Below are 22,251 nucleotides of genomic sequence, written 5' to 3'. Positions count from 1 at the left end.
TAAGCACATAACTAGAAATAAATCTCTTATTCTTGCACCTCAGAGATTTGTACATCTAAATGGCTTCTGGACAGCTTAGTTTCCATGAGTGATTCTGAGATTTGGAAATCATGGCTATAAACAAAAATACTCAAAAGCCAGCATATTCTTAAAACTTCTAAGGTAATTCTTAAGTTCAAGGAACTGGCTTGAATTTGTCTGAATTAAGAGTTGCTGCCTATATACCTCAAATGGCACTTAAGTAGACTAAAAACACCAATAAAAGGTTTCCGAAGCAAAAGCTTATATTTTTAAGAGATCATCCACAAAATAGTGGTCATATACTTATAGATCCACTATAGACATGATTTTGGTATTTTATGGATTAGTAGTTTAAAAATATTAATCACTTCATTAACGTCACAATTAACTGAAATATTTAACATATGCTCATGATTAATGTTATGTGTGGAGACGCAATTACCACCATTAAAAATATTAGTGTAAGGGGCACCTGGGTGGCTCAGGCGGTTGGGCATCTAGCTCTTGATTTTAGTTCAGGTCATGATCTCAGGGTCATGGGATTGAGCCCTGTCCTGTGGCTCTGTGCTCAGTGGGGAGCCTGCTTGAGATCCTTTCCTTCTCTCTCTGCACTCCCCTCCCTGATAATACGCTTTAAAAATAAATAAATACATCTTTAAAAAATAAAGTCATCTTTAAGAACAGAAGGTGGAACACCTGGGTGGTTGTCACTTCACTGTCTAACTCCTGGTTTTGGCTCATGATCTGAGTCATGAGATTGAGCCTTGCATCAGGCTCTGCACAGGGTGTGGAGCCTGCTCAGGATTTCCTCTTTCCCTCTGTTAGCCCCCACTCCTCCCAATAATAGAAGTAAGGCCGTGAAAGCAATTCAATTCTGATATACACAGTTATATAATCAGTCCTATACACTGGATGTAATGTTTTAATAATTTACTATAACCTTTTAAAGAACTATTCCATATAACTCATTTACTTTACTACAACTAAAAAAGATCATTCCCTTAGGGGAAAAAGGATGGTAAAATAGAGGATAATTATCATCACCCTCTGTAAAATATTACTTTGACCTATATTATTAGGAGTTAATCAATCATAAATTATTCCACATGATTGGAAACTTGGGAGATTGAATTTTACTAACAAGCCATGCCAGGAACCATCTGGTCTGTGGGGGCAAGTTCAGTCAAGTCTGCTGGTTCTTTTCTATAAACACGATTTTACTGGAACACAGTCATGTCCATTTATTCCTATATTGTTTATGGCTGTTTCTGCACTACAACAGTGGAACTGAGATCCTATGGCCTGCTAAGCCTAAGGTATCCATCATCTGCCCTTTGGAAAAGTTTCCTCACCTTGATCTACACCATGAAAATGATTATTTCAATAAATTTTTAAAGTCACAAACTTCCATATTAGAAAAAAATATTATTAAGTAATTTCTACACCCCATGTGGGACTTGAACTCACAACCCGAAGATCATGAGTCGCATGCTTCATTGACTGAGCCAGACTAGTGGCCCACATCCATCATTTTGTAACCGAAGACTGGATAAAATATTTTAGTTTGTATTTGAAAAAGGCATCACCGGCAATGGTTTCTCTCTCTAAACAAAAAACATTTAGCAATTACACCTTTGAACACCAACAAAGATGAAAAATCTGAAAGTGAAATTTCCAGGAAGTAAATTTGAGAGGGTATCTAAAGGTTATATTCTTTCAGATAGCTTGGGTTTTGTTGTTTTAAAAATCTTTTCACCTACACATTTAAAATAACCCAAGTTTTATAAAAATATGAACAGCAAGGATAGTATAGATTGCTTCTAACTTTACTTATCACTTTAGGGTATTAAGTATAAGGTGGTTTCACTGAATTACAAAGACATTGGATAAAATGAAAATACCAAGAATCTAGAGAAAAGGAAAGAAAACCAAGAATTCCAAATTTAAAATGGGCAAGATCTGTTAAAAACTAGCAAGCATCTAAAACACATTAAATGATTAGAACGAAATATTCAGTTCAAGGTCACAAGAAAATGATCTGGTAAGTATAGATATATATTTACAAGTGACTTGGATGAATTAGTGAAGTAATGAATAAATAGATCAATTGCTAAGCCTACATTCACTTGTTTTGGAGTAAGATTTAATACAAAACAGAAAAAAAACTTGAAAAAATAGGTTACAACACTAGTAGAATCTTAACTAAAAATCACGCAAACTTTCAGGAGAGCCATTATTAAATTGTTCATAATTTTTACCATGTGAGGCAAATAAGATTGAACAGAAAATATGCACTGTGGGAATAAACAAATGTTTCCACAAATTCCATGACAACTACTCAGTGTGTATATTGCAGGTCTTAGCACTACTTGTAAAATGACTAAACCAGAACTACTAGTACTTGCATTAATTTTAAGGTTTATAATTTTATATGTTAAACTCAGTAATACCCAAAATCTTAACTTTGACTATCACTGATTAGCTTTCCAACTCATTCCTATTGCCTGAAAGATTTCTATAAAAAGACTAATATTAAATACTTTACAATTTAAATAATATGAGAACTGTAGACCCCTCCACCTAGACCCACCTTCCCACAAAGATATAAAACTAATATGGAATCAGGCTCATAGGATGATGACAAAGTTTAAATAAATAGTGAATATCCCAAGTTCGTTAGTTAGATTTTAACTATGTTAAATAGATCAGGTACCTGGATAGCTAATGACTAGAAACTAGACATAAGATATTAATGCTTATACAGTTTGCTCAACTAAAAAGATGTTACCATAAGAAATCAATTTTGAAGAGTAGTTCCTTCCACTATTAAATCTTAGAAAACTTTATTTCCAGATGTTTGGTAAATTGAAAAGGCTGCTGAGAATTCCAAGAGTTTAAATACAAAAGAAAATTAAACAAGACCTATAAAGTACTGAAACAAATAAATTGTTCGGCCCAAGAATTAGGTAAGTAATTAAAATGACTGAATTAAAGATAAACACAAAGATTAAAGTCAAACATACTTTACCAGACCCATACAATCTGAGAACATACAACCATAAAGTTGGGCTTAATGAACCATAAAGAGAAAACAAAAGTATACTCTTCAATGTTAGCAGTCCTGCTAATAAACTAGAATACATCAAAATATTTTCAGGGGCTCAAAAGAGTATCTATCCACAGCTCAAAATTCAGGTCCAGTAACAGCAGAGTCAGAAATCTGAGCAATCCATCTTTTCCTAAAGAGTTAAAAATTGAATTTCCACCAGTATGTATACATCCAAAATAAATTTTGGATTTCCTCTCATGGTATAGTAAAAGCTCAACAATATACTTCCCTAATAAAACTTATGTCATATTGACAAATTTATTTTTATTTTCTTCTTTTACGCCAAAAAAGGGCTTTTACCAATGAAATGGTAAAATTAGAGGCAACTATAACTTAAAATTATAGCTTCTTAATGTTTTATTCATAGCATTCTTTATACAGAAGAAGCTTCACTGATATTTAAATTACTGCAGCATCCTGTGGGTGAAGCACAAAATTACATTAATTATAAACAAAGAAACAAAGCACTTTTGACTTTTTAAAATTATATATATATATTTATATCCAGTTGACAAATAGCATCACATTACTTGTATAAAAAACTAAAAATCACCATGGAAGCTAAGGCCTAAATTCTTATCCCAATTGTTCCCTTTTGTTTATATCTAAGAGATATCAGAAATTGAATTCCAGTACCTCGAAAAAGAAAGGTCTACATTATTTATACACAGTATGGAAAATAAAAGCTGCTTTTTGGCTAAGTTAGATTGCTGTCACCTACAGTATATACATCGTAAATGTTGGGTGGGGGGGAAGCACTACTAAACAATTATCATTTCAAATGGAAACGTATTATGCCTGGAATTTTGTTCTAAAATTAATTGTATATTCTGGTGTCTGATGAATAGAATTTGTCCTCCAGTAAGTCTACTAAAAATCTGAAAAGGAGTAGCACTATGCTTCTTTATATTGCTAATCTAGACACTGGTCAAGCACTGAAGCTTAAATGAAACAATGGCAACATGTGTGTAGATGGAATTTTATTTAAAATTGTAAAATATAATGCCTTAATATTTACCCATAATTATGAGACTATCTAATATTCTTTTCATCCTTTAAGTCTCATATATATGTCCCTAAACAGTGAAACCTTCCAGTAACTTACCAGAAAAAAAGTTTAATTATATTATTCTGTTCTTAGAATTATTTTCCTAAGATTTAAAAACATATCTAAACCCTTGGCAAAAACAAACGCAATCAATTCAGTGTAACAGACTGAGCTTTCAACTCTACTTTAATTTTCAATTAACTGTAACCTGCAGGTTAACTGAACCAAATGTAGAATTTTAAATGACCCACTACGAAGGTTTTCAAATCAATTATAGAATGCATAGAAAAATGGAGAGAAGTTTTGGGGAAGATGTAAGGTAGTTAATGTGGAAAATGGTAAATGCTATAGTTTTAATAACAAAAATGATACTAAATGTACATGAAAGTTAAATTAACATAGTATAAAAGAGAATAGCTTAAATAAACTGGGATTCACATATTACAATAGCAAAGTCATGACCGAATGAACTGAAGACAAATATAGTTCTGAAAATTCTCTTTTCAGCCTACTTTCAAAAGAAATAGTCAGGCTTTTTTTCCTGTACATAGTTTTGAGCTTTGTCTATACCATATATAGTAGAAAAATAAATTCTTTAGCAACCTAGAAACAGTTTATAAAACTCTTAAAGTTTAATTTTCTTTGCCAGACATGCCAATGTTAAACTGACAGCTATAAATTAAAGCTATATAGACAATAGGTTATTAAGTAATATAGAACAAGTTAAGAATACTACATTTACCGGATTTTTCTTTTTAAAAATTACTGTACTTTCTTAATTCCTGTGTGCTTTGCAATAGGAATAATAGGGACTTTGTTTTCTTAGAAAAGATAATAACACATAAGAGTATAACACAAGTAAGATAATTTATAATATACATGTACTTCAACAGCAGCCTGGTTCATGTTGATATCTTGATTCTGAAGTTAAAATTAGAAGTACAATACCTAGGACGTAACAGTTGGGAAAGACAGTATTTATTTTAGGGGAAAATGAGCAAATCAAACTCTTAGGAGCCTCAAATCTCAAAATGATCTATTTACTATATTACACATAAGACAACCTTAAAATTGCAGTATGAATGAGTATTACAACACGGACCAAAGAATTTCTTCTTTCCTACAGAAAAAATATAACCTAACAATGAAAAACCATGCCATTTTTTTCCGGAAAAAAAAATGGCATGGTTTGTAATAAACCAATTTTGAATGAAGCCTAAAAATATTTACCTATGCCATCTATTCTGAAATTTTTATCCATAATTTAGTGTTCTGGTTGTATCTTCACTAACAAAATGTTTACCCCCAAAGCAGCAGTCATTTACAGCAAATATGGTACCAATGTCAAAAGAAAAAAATTGTTTTAAAAAAAAATGGTGCAAAAGCAGTTTGATTTTAGTACAACATATCACAGAAAAGAATATGAATACAAGTTTGTAATTTTATATATACACACTCCAAAGAGGCTGTCAGTACCCAAAGTATTTTTATTGCTATATTAGCAATGGATTTTTGGATATGTTTTTAAGGGCCACATAAAAATAGATTCAAGGAACAGATTAAATTGAAGTCCTAGATTAAAATGTTTGGTTTAAAGAATTTTCTACAACAAATTTCATGTTTATGTACGAAAAGTTATATAACCTTATATGAAAATGTCATGAAGTATTTTCTACACTATACTAAATGTATTTCCCAAGAGGGAAAAAATTAAAATATCTAAAATATATTAGATTAAGATTACAAGACCATCATAGATCTTTTGAACATGCATCTGTTTACAGAATTAACAGTATACAAGATGTTTATTTCATTATGGACCATAAAGAAATGAGTTGGTGACAACTATCCTTTGCACAACATTATCAACTCACTTTAGCCACAAGTATATCCTTGGTATGCGTGTACAAGAAATATTTTCGTTTACCCCTCATCAAATCATCCACAGGTTTATTTAGAAGATGAAGGTGTAGAAATATGTTAAGTGTATTTTTCTTTCTTTCAAACAACATCCCAAGCATGGCATAAGTAGCCTGAAATTATAAAATACTTAACTGGGCTTTTAGTTATCTACACAGACTGCTAAAATGTAAATTAAGTTGCCCAAATTAGCACATCAAATAACAAAATCAGCCATAAAGCAGGCTGAAAAGCATTAATGTTTCATATATGTGAGTTTTTAAATCATTTAATTTTTATAGAAAAATTTTATTCACAATATAATGTGACAGAAAATGCCACAGGAATGATATACTGATTGCAATAAGGTTGCATGCAACAGCAGCTTTGTATTTTATAGCTATTTTTGTTTATAAAAATTAAACCTCTCCAGTCATGCTTATCACATGGTCTTAGATTTGTAATGTAAGTGAATAAGGAATATCATATATTCAAAAAGAAAATGTCTCATCATTTTGAATGTGTATTACCTCCAAGAAAAATCAAGTATACTACTGAACCCTGAAACATGCATGCCTAGATTTGCTTTTTGTCAATTTCAGGCTGTCTGCAATCAATTCCTACTTATATAATACCAAGAGGATCTGTCTGTAACTGTGGTTGAATCAGCTGAGGTTGCAAGGGTGGTGGCAACTGAAGCGGTACCATTGGTTCCACCAACTGTCCTGGGTTTGAAGGTGGTGGAGGAGCGACAGTGTTCACAGTTTCTACAATTTCTCCATTATAAAAGAAAAACTGACACTGTTGAATGAACGTTTCAACAACAGATTGATGGATCTTAGTGGTAGACAGAAACTCTCGATTTTCAAAATCGGGTCTCATCAAGGTTGGCCAAAAGCAGATGGATAAGTTGTCTGCTGTCATTAGGTTGATTTTATTTTGCTGACTAACCCTGAAATTATGATAGGAAAAAACAATTAGAAACCAATCAAAATCCATGACAATTTAAGTATCCTAGATCTCAGATGATTTAGCTTTATAACCTTTTATCTTACCTTCAAATTTAAAACATTTTTCTTCTTATGTATTCTAAGATGTTCAACTACATTCCAGTAATAAGAGAGCGGTAAAATCCATTCCTCATGAGAACCAAAGATAGTCTTTAAAAATATATTGTACCAAGGGTTTAATAATTTAGAGAAGCCTCCTCAATTTGTTTGAGGAAACAAACAAACCCTTTTTCTCAGAGTATAAAGGACATGTGACAATTTTAATGAGTTTCTGGGAACAGAAACAGAAAATTCTAATTGTATATCCAAATTCCTTGACTATTATGAGAGATGAAAAAGACAAACTATGGTATACCAGCTCTTTGAACTTTGGAAAAAACCCCAATTTTAGAAAAATTTCTCCATCAAATGCTCCAACCAAGAGGCTTTTCAAATTTCAAAAAAATTAGTTTCTAGTATTGTGAAAGAATCTTCCAACCATTAAATATCTTGTACCTTGCTACAAATTTAATTTGAAAGACAACAGTTCACAGGAACACATTTCACCTTGAAATTCTTAGGAATAATAATTTATAAATGATCATACAGTATTAACAGATTTATATCTAGTTTCTTAAATATGTGAACAAGCACTTCTATCACTGTCTATAATAAACAAGGAGCATACGAGGCAAATCTTGAATTATAACTAAAAATTATTAAATTGACAAAGAATCTTAGTATTTTTATCTGACCCTCTTATTCCACACATAAAGAAAACAGCCTGGTATGCAAGGTGGTGGGAAAGTTTCATAATTAAATTTGCACATCAAAATATTTTAAATATAAACCAAAGAATCCCCTCTCCTCAACCATAGGAACTGCTCATGTGAGGTAAAATATGTGCCCTAAAAATATGTGTTCTATGGTAAAAGATATTACTATTTGTTAAGAGACAAAATAAGAATATTCAGAATAAAATTAACCTTTTGTTAAAATATAGTGGGTTCATTCAGGTATTTCTATGCAGTAGGAAAATACAGATTCTGAAAAAAGAAAAAAAACCTATAGAGTTGAAAGACACAAAGGTATGGGTATCAGGTCTAACTGCTGGGTCAAAAATTATAAAAGAAAGGTACCAAATAGGAGATGAGAGTGGCCAGAGAAGGCTTCTTTGAAGAGGTAATGTTTGAGTTAAGAGTGATGGGCAATTGGTAAAATGGTAAGAAGGAAGGGTAACTCAGTCAAAACAGTGTTTTCTCTCAGAACCTCTTGGAGGGCTTGTTAAAGCACAGACTGATAATTAAGTCTGGGATGGGACCTGAAAATTTGCATTCCTAACAAGTTCTTTTTTTTTTTTTCCTAACAAGTTCAGAGGTGATGCTGCTCCTGCTGAGGACTGCATTTTGAAAACTGAGGCAGTCACACTAAGATGTAATGATAACACAAATTAATACTTTTAATTCAGTGCTATTAGTTAAATACAGTTACCTAGTGTGTGCTTGGGGGAAATGGAAAGAAGGTATAACTGAAGAACTTAGAACTAGACCACTTTAACAGTTTTTTTATTTAGGGTATAGCATGTTATTCAATCAAAAGAGATATTTACAGAAAGATCTCAAAGGAGAATCAATAGGAAAACTGCCATGGAAAGAGCTTAGTTACAAAGAAACCAGAGTTACCTAAATGAGAAATGATTATGGCTAACCTAAAGCAGTAGCAGAGGAACAAGAAGGAAATTTAATTAGGAGAAAAAATGGATTTGACACAGTAACTCACTCAATATGGAAGGTGAAAGAGAATGTAACAAAAAAAGTAACTGTATGGATTAGTTTTTGCAATTTGTCAATCATCCATTACATATTATTTGTCATTTAACTAGATTTTAAGTTCCATGAAATGAATGAATGCTTCATTCACTTGCTATGTTCCTAGTGTATAAGAATATCTGGTACACAGAGTTCCCATTACACTCTAGTTGATTATTCCTTTTAAAATTTAAGTCTGATGATGTTATTTTCTCTGCTCTACTCTCCAGGGGTAATAGGCATGCAATGCTATTTTCAATGAGAAAGTCTCATTCCTCACCTCTTCATAAATGTCAGTTGAAGTCAACAGTGTGCTTAGTGACATACACTCATGAAGCACCTTTATCTTAACAGTAAAACATTTTGAGGATTAAAGGTAGTCCCTTACACTCTGCATAATACTGTCCTATATGACCTCATACTATCTCTTTTCCCTTTCTGACCTTAATTCTTACTCTGTCAATCCTTTCTCTCTACTGGAATCACAAAGTCCTCAGCTATTCTGCAACATTTCACATGTGCTTTTGTGGTGTGGCTGTATTACTGAAGCCAAACATGTAACTGTCTAATAGTACTGACTGTGGGCTAGCACCCTGATTCTTTGAACATGCTTTTCCCTGTGTTTTTTTCTTTATTCTTTTTTGAAGTTCAATTCTTACTTGAGCACTTTAATCTGGCCAGACAATAATATGGTCACCAACCATCCTTACACTCCGTATTAGGTAAGGTCTCCGAGTACCATGTACACAACTGTTATCATACCAAGAACCACTTGTAAAAAAAACAAAAACAAAAACAAAAAAGAACCACTTGTATGGTAATTTTTAAAAGATAATATATTCCATGTCAAAAGATGACAATTCCAATTATATGTCAATACTAGTATGCTGGTATTTTCTCAAGGAGGGAGACTTCAAAGACTGGTTACTAGAAATGTTCATTTAATTTTATACTATGCTGACTGCAACAATGAACCTTTAAACACTGGTTAATATTCTCTTTTAAGAGGTATAAACTGAAATGTACTTGGGTTCCAGCATTGATGTTATTAGTTATATACTAAAAACAAAACAAAACAAAGAAAAACAAACTTCAGTTTGTTAAAGTGTCAAAATATTATGAAGAGTAAACTTTTGAAAAATTAGCATAAATATTAATAATTCTATTTAGTCCCAAGAACAATTCTGTGAGGTGTTATTTTTCTCGTTTTTATAGTTGAGAAAATGAAGACTTAAGCAAGGGAAAGCAACACAGTGATAGAAAAAGCAAATGAAACCTCTTAATAAGACGGGTTCTACTCATAAGATATGTCATTTATTAATTATATGACACTGAGCACATAACTTCCTTCTTTAAACCTCAATTATTCCAACTTCAGATAGGTTAATTTGTTTTTTTATTTAAGAGTCATTCCACATCTGAAATTCTAAGATTCTATAGTAGAGAACTGTTGAATAACAGTAATAAAAAAAAAACAGATAAAATTTACCTATTATATTATTTATATAATCATTAAATTAGGATAACATACCTTTCTCTAAACAAACTGATGAAAATCTATTTTAAAAATCCAGAAAAAATAGAACCAAAATTGAACTGTATGTTTAAATTAGCTTGTGTCCTTTTGTCTTATTACTTATCCAATTTATAAAGTCTGAAGTTTGAAATTTATAGTGCATTTGTAAAAATAAAAATAAAAATAAAAATACCTGTTTAGATGTGTTATTACATATTTGAATACATCATAGTTTACAGGATGAAATTTCTTAACAATTTCTTTCAATGCATGAAGACGTTCTGTTTTATCCGGGATTTCTGTAAAATTAAAGTAGTTGAAACTCATATTTAAAAATATTTGATTAAGCTTCCTGCTCTACTTATTGTAAAAGACAATGAATAATCTGTTTGAAGCACATTAGGATAGGTAAACAAAATGTTCTAAAAAAACTGCTAAATACATTATCATCTATTACAACAGCTTTTCTGTAAATAAAGCTAATCACAGAAGGTTGAAGTGACTCAGAGATGGTAAAATGGGAAATGGTAATACTGGGTAAGTACCTATTTTCCTACCTTACTTTTTCAAAAAATGACTGAAGATATGAGACTAAAGTTAATTTTACTTTAAAAAGTCTAAATACACATGTGTACACACCATACATTGGCTAATATTTTACTGAAATATCACAGATACATTCATTTGAAGAGTTCATTTAATTTCCTTACAAAGCCTAAGTTTGGATCAAAAATGCAAATTGCAAATTTCTAGTACAATGATCTTCAAACTTGTTGGAGCACTGAGTCACTTGAGAACAGCTAAAACTAAGTATTCCTGGGAATACTCCCTAACCCAAAGAGTCTTATAAGCTAAATTTTTATTAGCTACACAGTCTAGCGCATGACTGATTTTAATATATAGCAATAAATATATAAAACCCACGATCATCAACCCCTGCAAGGAAAAAAAAAAAGAGGCTTATAACTTACTTGCTGCTTCCAATAATTCTGGATGAAGAGAATATGGAATTAAAGGGTCTGGCAGATCTGCGAAGAAAGCTTTAAGAGCTCCAGCTACAGCATTTACTGTTACTTCCATTGATACCAGACTGATACTATGATCTATAAAACAAGAATTTAAATTTATAATTTATATCATAAAATTTTAATTTATCATAAAAGAAGTAAGCTAAACAGGTACTTGTAGATCCAAAGATTTTTAGAATCTTCTCATCAGCCATGTTTCTTTATAGGCTGATTCATCCCTCTGCCAATGTTTTATTTTTTTTATTTTTTAATTTTTTAAAGATTTATTTATTCATGAGAGAGAGAGAGAGAGAGGCAGAGACAAAGGCAGAGGGAGAAGCAGGCTCCATGCTGGGAGCCCGATGTGGGACTCGATCCCGAGACTCCAGTATCGCGCCCTGGGCCAAAGGCAGTGCCAAACCGCTGAGCCACCCAGGGATCCCTCTCCCAATGTTTTAATATAAGTTTGCCTGACATAAGGGAAGAGAGAACCAAGTAAGAAGCACCTTCTATTACAACAAAAAAATGCTGTTAGGCTTATTAGTATGTTTAAGAACATTAGCTTTTACTAATACCTATCTTTTAGAATATTTTGTTTACATAAGCTGTTCAAAAGAGCCACAAGGAAACAGAAAGACAAAAGACAGGAATCAAGTATATAAATTTGAATATAAATAAGCATCTAAATTATACCTTCTAAAGTTTATACTTAATTTTTTATATGAAATAGTTTAATTTCAAAACTTATCAGTGAAGTTTTGACTTAAAAACAAGAATGGAACATACTAAAGGCGTGTCATAAGGTTAATTTGCTACTAAAAGAATCGCTTTTTTCCTTTTGTAAGTACAACGGATACTTACGATAGAAAATGTACAAACACAGACCAACAAAAAAAAAATTTACCCCATCACCTAAAGACAAGCACTGTTTATATCAGTGTATTTCCTTACAGCCCTTTCTACTCATTAAAAAAATCAACAAAATAAAACCACCAGACAAATCATAAATACATTTTATACTGGATTTCATTTTTAAGGCATTACTTAAGATTATTAAAATTTCACAGGCAACTTTTAAAAACTTTACTGTGTGCCAAAAAACATTTAATTGTAATATAACTGGAAATTTGAAAGTAGAGTACTAAAGAACCTACATATATCCTAACCCATTATTAACCTTTTGCCCTAAATAGTCTTAATGACCACAAAATATTCCCCCAGATTTAACAATTTATGTAACATTTTATTACTGAACATCTGGATTTCATTTAAATACATTAAAGATGCTATGATAAACACTTGTGTTTTTTTTTGTCTTTTTTAAAAAAAATATTTTATTTATTCATTCATGAGACACAGAGAGAGAGAGAGAGAAAGAGAGGTGCAGAGACACAGGCAGAGGGAGATACAGGCTCCATGTAGGGAGCCGGATGTGGGATTCGATCCCGGGACTCCAGGACCACGCCCTGGGCCGAAGGCAGGCGCTAAACCCCTAAGCCACCCGGGGATCCCCGTTATGATAAACACTTGTATATACTAAAGCTTATTTTCCTAGGCTACATTCCTTGTAACAATAGCTATTTGAAGAATATTTAATATGCTGTGTCCCACAGAACACTCATTATCTCGTTATTCATCATAGTTCCTCTAATCACTCTCATTCTAAATATGAAAGAATTAGAAAACTTAACTTCCCTATGGCACAAAGACAGTAAGTAGCAGACCAGAAAACAAAACCAGGAAATCTAATTCAAGAGGCCCTAGTATTAACTACTACCCGTTCCTTCATTACTATAATTGAAATCACACAAATTTGATAAAGTCTCAACAGATTTCCCAACAAAATCTTTTTTAAAAATGAAGTACTATATATACAATACACTTTCAAAGCAAGGCAAACACACACCACTCAACAATGGACATTTTGCCATTTCAACACACACAAATCTACATTTTATGTAAGTATCTAGTATTCTACTTATAAGCACAATGGGTAGGCCCTTTCCTCCTTTTAAAAAAATTTCAGATAATGCTGCAATGAATGCTTTTTCAAGTGTATCTTTGTAAGCTTACACAAAGACTTCTGTAACATATTTATAAATGGAGTTTCTCTAGCAAAGATATCTGAATTTTAATAGATATACATGAATTGCCTCTTAAAAGGCACCTACAACCAGGAGTGTGTAACATACCTGCTTGTCTATACTCTGTCAACAATCTTTTCACTGGTAATAAATCAAATGTTTCTGCTTTTTTATATCTACAAATCATAGAGACAGAGCTTTTCATATGCTTGTTGATCACTTTCTTTGATGTGAACTGCTTAAAATCTAGCCTAGATTATATTCCACACCTTCCACAAATTTATAGGCTGTCTTCTGATTTAGGTTTTATCCACAATTTCACAAAGACTTTTTACATTTTTAGGTAGTCCAGTTTATCACCTTATTTATGCTAACTTTCATATCAAATTTAGGCTTTTCTCTACTCCAGGATTATAAAAATATTTGCTCCTTTTTCTCCATAATATTCAGTTTTCATTTTTTGTATTTAAAACTTTGATTTCTTATAGAATTTAGAGTAGGGAGTTCAGTTTTGTTTTTATTTCTAATGGTTAGTTGGCCCTACAGCATGAAAAAAAAAATTTCAATTGCATCTTTAAATAAGTACCATCTGGGGATCCTGGGTGGCGCAGAGGGTTAGCTTCTGCCTTCGGCCCAGGGCCTGATCCTGGGGTCCCGGGATTGAGTCCCACACCGGGATTGAGTCCCACATCAGGCTCCCTGCATGGAGCCTGCTTCTCCCTCTGCCTCTCTCTCTCATGAATAAATAAATAAAATCTTTAAAAATAAATAAATAAATAAATAAATAAATAAATAAATAAATACATACATACATACATACATACATACATACATACCGTCTCCTGATATACAAAGATGCTAACCCTAATGCTTTTCTAATTCTGGTAATGGATTTATAGCTCTTCTACTTCCTGACTGTGGTATGTATTCTATCACACACTTCTAATCCTGCTTCAAAACTCTTTCCCCTCAAAATCCTGTATCCTTAAAAAACCAATCTTCCTACCATGGAATTTCAATAAGGAAAATAATTTAAAAAAATGATTTTATTTTATATATCTTACCTTGATCAAACTGCTTTTGAATATTGTCTTGATCTGTTTTATTTCCACTAACACGGTAGAGTCCTTCAGTACATAATCCTAAAGGAATAAAGAAATACATAAGCTTTTATACCTACATACATATCTACAACAAATATATTTAACCTTATGTGGATCTCTTAGTGACTTACAAAAACAGTTAGTAAAATATTGTTAAGAATTTAAATTTTTCTTTGGCATTTCTTTTTAAATTCTCAATGGACTACTTTTTCTGTTAAATTATTTAGGATACCTAGTTCCATGCAAAATGAAAAAACAAATTTCTCCCTATTTCTTCCACCAAATACAGCTAAAATTTCTGAGCACAATATATAAAAAGTTAAAAGACTGTGAATGGTGGAGGGAAGGTGAGCTATCTAATGACCTTGGAACTTGAAGAATAGGACAATGAGTTCTCTGGGTTTTCTTTTAGCCACTTAGGGTTTACTGGACTGGATAACAGAAGCCTGCAATCCAGAAATACCAGCTGAACATAGGCAAAAAAGAAAAAGAAAAACAAAGTAACAGAAAACCTACCACAAGAGAAGCCTGGTCTCTCTAGTGAAAGGTATAGCCTTAGGAAGCAAAACAAAACAGACAAAGAAAGCAAGCAAGCAAAACAAAACATTTTTTATTATAACTGCCCTCCTCTGGCCAAAGACCGTGAAACCCATTCCTCACATTTATCAGTTGTGACCAAGTAGGGAGATTAGGATTCCACTTCTGCCCAGCAGTAAGAAATGCACCCTTCCACCCTCCCTAAAGTGTCCAGAGGGATGAATGGAGGCTAGAATCCTGAGGGAAACTACCCTCCCCACCATGGTAATGTCAGCAGAGGCCAATAGAAACTGGAATTCCATCCCAAACTTGAAGTAATGAAGCAGCTCTCCTTCCCCTGCTGGTGCAGTGTCAGAAGAGGCCTGCTAAAACAGAAGATCCAAAGTCTCATAGCATAATATCCAGAATGTCCAGGATACAATAATAAAGTTAAAATCATTCATCATACCACAAACCAAGAAAATCTGAACATGAGTGAGAAAAAATAATTAACAATTAACACACACAGACCTCAGTTGTCTAATGATCTGACAAGGATTTTAAGGCAGCTATCATAAAATACTTCAATGAACAATTATAAACACACCAAAAACAAAAAAACATAAAGTTACAGCAAAAAATCAGAAATACAGTAAGAACTGGAAATTTTAGAAGAAATAACAGAACCAGAATGGAGATGAGAGAGTAATGAATGAGTGATTTTGAAGATAAATCAATAGAAATCAAAGAGTCTTAACAACATAAAGAAATTATAGTGGAGGGGGGAAGGGGAAGAAAGTCTTAGGGACTTGCGGGAAAACAAAAAAACAAAAGATCTAACATTTATGTTACTTGCCCAAAGATCTATAGCTATTCTCTAAGTTCAATAGGAAGTTCCTCAAAGTACTTCTAAAAGACACTCAATTTGATAAGGCATTGTACCCTTCTGATCACAGGGGTAACAACAAACCCCCCCCCCCAAAAAAAAACAATCAATGAAAAAACAGACTATCTCAAACATTCCTTGACCAATGTTACAGCTTTTTTTTTTTTTTTTTTTTTTTTTTTAATTTTTATTTATTTATGATAGTCACAGAGAGAGAGAGGCAGAGACACAGGCAGAGGGAGAAGCAGGCTCCAGGCACCGGGAGCCCGACGTGGGATTCGATCCTGGGTCTCCAGGATTGCGCCCTGGGCCAAAGGCAGGCGCCAAACCGCTGCGCCACCCAGGGATCCCAGCTTTTTTTTTTTTTTAACGTTACAGCTTTTGCATGGGACAATTGTATTATTAATTCCTTCTCATATCTCACCTAGCTATTAGAATTATTTTAGTCTTTACAAAGAATACACAATAGGAAAGGAGAACGAAGTATATCTCATGCTGGAGGGAAAAGTTAATATTCAGAAATCCATGAACATAATGAAATCCCTTTCATATGGCATAAATCCAATGACAAGTTTCATGGACTAAAGTTCATTTTTAAATGTCATAAAATCTTACTGACACAGTCAACATGAATTAATCTGTAATGAATGAAAGAAACTAGACACAAAAAATTTATCTTGTATGATTCCACTTATATCAAGTTCTAAAATAGGTTAATACTTAACCTCTAAGTGGAGGATGGGGGGAATCAGAAGAGGTTATCTTGGGTGGTTGGAAAACTAACTGGGAAGAGACATAAAGGATGATGAAAATGTTCTGTATCTTGACAAGTATGTGTATGGAACAGGGGTATCTATTTGTCTCAACTCAATCTAAGTGTACCCTTAAATTTGGTGTACTTCACTTTAGGTAATTGAACCTTAAAAATTTAAAGACAAAACACACACACACACACACACACCAAACCAAACCAAACCAAAAACAAAACAAAACAAAACAACACCCTGTGAGCACTGGCTCAACTCTACTTAGTAGGTTTCAAATCTAGAGTATAATGTACACTTTTTGCATATTCCAGACCTGAGCCAATTAGTAAATATGTGGAGAATACAAGGAGTAACAATTCTCACTGTTGGAGAAGAATATTACTAATAACAAAAGGGGAACTAGAATTATATGTACTTTGTGGCATTAGACTGAAATTGAAGGTAACAGTATAAATTCACAATTTTTAAAAGACTGCTACAGAAAAAAGTACATATATATATACATACATACATAATACATTTCTTAGCTTTCCTAGCTTCCTCTGCTAATAAGATGGTTGGTCATAAGCAGCCCCAATATTGGTTTCTAAATACCATTCTCTACCAAAACAAACCAGAGCAATCTGGAGCAAAGGCTGATTTCAAGGATGAATCAGGAAAAGTATATAAGCCATGCCTGGTACATTTTGTACCAGAAAACTGAGAAAGTACTTAAAGAATTATGGGGACATATCTTAAGAGGACACAGAAACCATGAAGGAGCCTAAGCTATGATGATCTGAGTAACAAAATATATATAAACCTTAATGGATTATAACTCACTGACTATATAAGAATGAATCCATATCAATATAAATAAATACAAAGTTAAATAAAATTTTAACTTCAGTGAAGAAGTCCTGGCAGACATCACCAAATAATCAAAATTAGTATCACCTACATTGAGACAAATTGACGTTCTGTCTCAACAGATATGATGTACTTAAAAGACATATCATGGCAGTGGTATTTCTAACAAAAAAGTATAATTCAAATTTAATAATGAGGAAACATCACACAAACTCAAACTGCGGAAGAAAAGAGGAGTTCATTTATATGGTGAAATGTCAACCAATAAACACAGGAAAAATGACAGAGATTTTTAAAAAAATCAATGAAAATTAAAACTAGTGGCTAAAAAGTCTGATGATAATTTCAAAACTTTTGAATTAAAGGGGTTGAAAAAGACATGAACACCAAATGAAATGTACCTAAATTAAATTATATCCTAGATTGCCCCTCTTATAAAGAATTACATGGCCCAAAATGGCAATAGTGCTGAGGCTGGCAACCCCTGACATAGTGATAAGCATTTAATATTCCTCACTAAATGAAAATTTTAAGGTACTTAATCACACATGCTAAAAATCTTGCCTTCCATTCACTAATAACTAAACGATGTAATAAAGAAATAAACAACTCATTTATTAGATGTGAATTACCAAAATTTCACTTGGACTTAAATCACCTAAAGTTATCTATTGTAGGCCTCCAAACAATCAAGGCATTAGAAAGCTATTACAGGGACAACAGGGTGGCTCAGTGGTTGAGCATCTTCCTTTTTGGCTCAGGTCGTGATCCGGGCATTCCAGGGTCCTGGGATTGAGACTCACATTAGGCTGCCCATAGGGAGCCTGCTTCTCTTACCTATGTCTCTCCCTCTCTCTGTGTGTCTCTTATGAATAAATAAATAAAATCTTAAAAAAAAAAGAAATCTATTACAATATTCCAAAACTAAATATAAAAATTTAGAAATTTAGAATAACTTTTACAAATATTCTTTTTCTTTTATTAGAAAAGTACCTAATCCTTGAGCTGTACAAAGTTCTTGGTATCTGAAGTTTTAAAATGGTCTATGTTCTACCCAAATTGCTAATATAGGATATAAAACAGGAGTTTCGCAGCCTGTTTCTATATACCTTCAGGTTGAAATAATCCTAAATCATAAAACAGATTACAAAGTGTACAGGAAAAATAAGCTGGGTACATAACCCATACATTAGAAAAATATGTCCATGGGGAATGGCATCAGGAAGAGATGGAAATGGGAATCTGAGGGCTTGGTTCCTCCAGAAAAGCAACTAACAAGCTGTCAAAAAGTGTCAGAATCAATTTTTGCAGAACTCTGAAATTTACTAAAAAAAAATCAAAACTACTAGAAGGCTTGCTGAAGAAAGCAGCGTGTTTGTTTGTTTTAAGATTTTCTTTATTTGCCAGAGAGAGAGTGAGAGAGGGAGAGAAAGAGAGAGGGAGAGAGCAAACAAGCACACAAGCAGGGGGATGGGGCAGAGGGAGAGAGAAGCAAAATCTTCAGAGCAGAGAGCCTGACACAGGGCTTGATTCCAGGACCTGAAGGCAGTTGTCTAACTGACTGAGCCACCCAGGCACCCCAAGAAAGTAGCTTTTAATTGTTCATCTGTCATACTCCTATACTTCAGATTCGTAACAGCCATAAGATGCTGACTATGCTCTGGGCAAAGGTTGCAGGTGCCAGAGGGAGCAATACAGATCTTATTCTCAAAGAATTGTGGTGGGTTTTCACCTACCTCCCAGATGGAACAGCACAAGGGCATGCTTAGGTTTTACTCAACTAGAAGTGCTCCAAAGGAGGAGGTGGCTTCACTGGTGTTTAAAGGCTTAAGTGTTGGCTGTAGCAATTTTGAGAAAGGAAAAACAGGACCAGCAATGAGAGGGAAAGCCTATGATGGAAGATGTTGGCAAGGGAGACTACAGCTTTTAAAAAGCTCCTACATATAGTGGGGAATCAAGAAGCCCACATGCATGCCCAGGGCTGGATACATCCTCAGAAAATACCTAGCAAGATTAGAAACTTTCACCTCTAGGCTGACCACAAGCTCTGCTCAAGTTGGAAGTGAAGGCTCAGGCAGAGTTATAAGCATCGAAAGAGTGCTAAGACAATCTGCAAAGACTTGGAAAGAATTTTTTCCAATGACTTCAGGCATTTAAACAAACTGTCAAAATACTAGCTAACCACACTAAGCTAATGGAGTACAAACTTCAGTGGCCACAAATGGCAAAGAATACAGACTTTACAACAGTAGTTTAGGAAAGTCACCAAACTAGCAAACAGCCAATAAACAATAGAAACCCTACTAAGGAGGAGAATCTGATTTCCAGAGATACCACAATATTTAAAACCCCTTATTTTCAACAACATATTAAGAGACATAGAAAGAAACAAAACAATATGGTACACTCAAGGAACAAGAGAAATAAATAGAAGCTGTCCATGAGGAAACCCAGTCTTGGTACTACACAAAAACTTTAAATCAACTGTTTAAAAAAAGCATTAACAAAGAACTGAAAGGAACCAGGACAACGATGACAACAAATTGTGAGTATCAATAAATACATAAAAATTCACTATGGGGTGGGGGTGGTGCCTGGGTGGCTCAGTCAGTTGAATGTCGGATTCTTGGTTTTGGCTCAGGTCGTGTTCTCATGGGTCATGACACTGAACCCTGAGCCTGACACATGCTTCCCCCGCAGCAGAGAGTTGGCTTGAAAAGTCTCTTCTTGGGGATCCCTGGATGGCTCAGCGGTTTGGTGCCTGCCTTTGACCCAGGGCGCGATCCTGGAGTCCCGGGATCAAGTCCCACGTCGGGCTCCCTGCATGGAGCCTGCTTCTCCCTCTGCCTGTGTCTCTGCGCCTCTCTCTCTCTCTCTCTCTCATAAATAAATAAATAAATCAATCTTAAAAAAAATAAAAAGAATCATTTAAAAAAAAAAAAGTCTCTTCTTGACCTTCCCCACTCACATGTGCACGTGCTCTCTCGCAAATTAATACATACATACTTTTTTTTTTTTTAATTCACCAGATAGATTTAAGAGCATATTTTATTAGCAGGCCAAAATAGTAACCGGTGAACTGGTTAACTGAGATTATCCAGTTTGAGAGAAAAAAAAGAAAAGAATGAAGAAAAATGAACAAAACCTATGAGATTTCTGGGATACGATCAAGTTTACCAATATATGCACAAGGGCTTTCCTAGATGTAAAGGAAAATATATGAAGAAATAATGGCCAAGGGGTGCCTGGGAGGCTCAGCAGGTTGAGGGTCCAGCTCTTCATTTGGGCTCACGTCATGATCTCAGGGTTATGAAATCCAGCCCAAGTCAGGCTCCATGCTGGGAGCTATTCAAAGAAATATGTGTATACAATCTTCATAAAAGCACTATTTACAAGAGACACAAAATGTAAATAACCCATATAGCCATCAATGGATGAATGGATAAACAAAATGTGGCATATGAGGAGTGACTGTCTGCTTCATGGGTACTTATTTCTTTCAGAGGGATGAAATATTTTGGAACTAATTAGAGATGGTATTTACACAACATTGTTAATACACTAAATGCTACTGAATTGTACACTTTAAAATTGGGAGTATATAAGCTTATTCAAATTAGATGATAATTAAAAATGCATTGTTGGGGAGCCTGAGTGGCTCAGCTGGTTAAGCGTCTGGACTCTTGGTTTCAGCTCAGGTCATGATCTCAGAGTTGTGAGAGCAAGTCCAGCAGTGGGCTCCACACTTAGCATAGAGTCTTCCTGAGATTCTCTCCCTCCCTTTGCCCATCCCCCCAACGTGTACATGCTCTCTAAAATAACAAATACATTCTTATTGCTTGATACAAATGTAAAAACCACAGGAGGAGGTATATGGGTAAAAAGTAGTATTAAGGCAAAGTCATACTTCAAGAAAACTGCACAATGCAATATGCATTTAGACAAAACATTCTACATTAATCAGTCATTTAAAAAATTAAATAATTTGATTATTTGGCAATGCTAAATCAACAGATTGGTACAGTATACTGACTATGCTGTACTCATCAGATTCTCCTGAGGATTTGGAATTGGGAACTCAAAGATATCTGGTTAGGCTCAGCATGTAATTAAAACTAAGACATAAAAATAGGATGTGTCAACAGATAAGATAAATCTAGAGAGAAAAGGACACACAAAAACAGATGATACTACTACCTGGATTCTAGTCCATTGGGGATAAACACTCTTGGCTTCAACAGATAATTTTCCTTTCAATTAAACCTATTTTTTGCATTTGGTTTCTTGCAACCAAAATTAGTTAGATTTTAAAAGCCTTAATTCCTAGGCTATGGAATTCTTTTTTTTTTTTTTTTTCTTCCAAGCACTCAGTATTTTTAGGTAGAAGACATATTTAGGGGCAGGGAGACAATTGGATTAGGGGTAGTAACAGTATAAATGTGGTTTAAAAAAAAATGTAGTTAAAAAAAAAAGGTCTTAATGTGGTAGAGACATTGGAAAACAGGTAAGAACAATACTGCTAAGAAAGGGCAAGACTTAGCAATTAATGGTGTGTGGGCACAAATGGTGAAAGAGGAGTTTGATTAAAGAAATACTTCTGCCCAGGAAACTGGGAAAAAGAAACTGCGACTATCAGAAAAAAAGGAAAT

The 22,251-nt window shown here is 33.7% G+C and overlaps 1 protein-coding gene across 4 annotated transcripts in view; it reads right to left on the bottom strand.

Annotated features, from left to right (window-relative positions):
- Positions 1 to 2,839: 2,839 nt before the first annotated feature.
- ARHGAP5 (Rho GTPase activating protein 5) overlaps positions 2,840 to 22,251 on the bottom strand; it is a 78,836-nt gene continuing 59,424 nt past the window's right edge. For all 4 annotated transcript variants that reach the window (XM_077908959.1, XM_077908958.1, XM_077908960.1 and 1 more), the window contains exons 4-7: positions 14,546 to 14,623; positions 11,362 to 11,493; positions 10,584 to 10,689; positions 2,840 to 7,029 (exon numbers count right to left, since the gene is read on the bottom strand). In XM_077908959.1, the coding sequence (XP_077765085.1) occupies positions 6,702 to 7,029; positions 10,584 to 10,689; positions 11,362 to 11,493; positions 14,546 to 14,623 (644 nt within the window). In that variant the 3' untranslated portion in view covers positions 2,840 to 6,701. The remainder of the gene's footprint in view (positions 7,030 to 10,583; positions 10,690 to 11,361; positions 11,494 to 14,545; positions 14,624 to 22,251) is intronic.

The sequence above is a fragment of the Canis aureus genome, chromosome 9 (assembly GCF_053574225.1).
Source record: "Canis aureus isolate CA01 chromosome 9, VMU_Caureus_v.1.0, whole genome shotgun sequence".
In the NCBI taxonomy this organism is placed as follows: Eukaryota; Metazoa; Chordata; class Mammalia; order Carnivora; family Canidae; genus Canis; species Canis aureus.
This window is presented reverse-complemented; position numbering and strand designations above follow the sequence as displayed.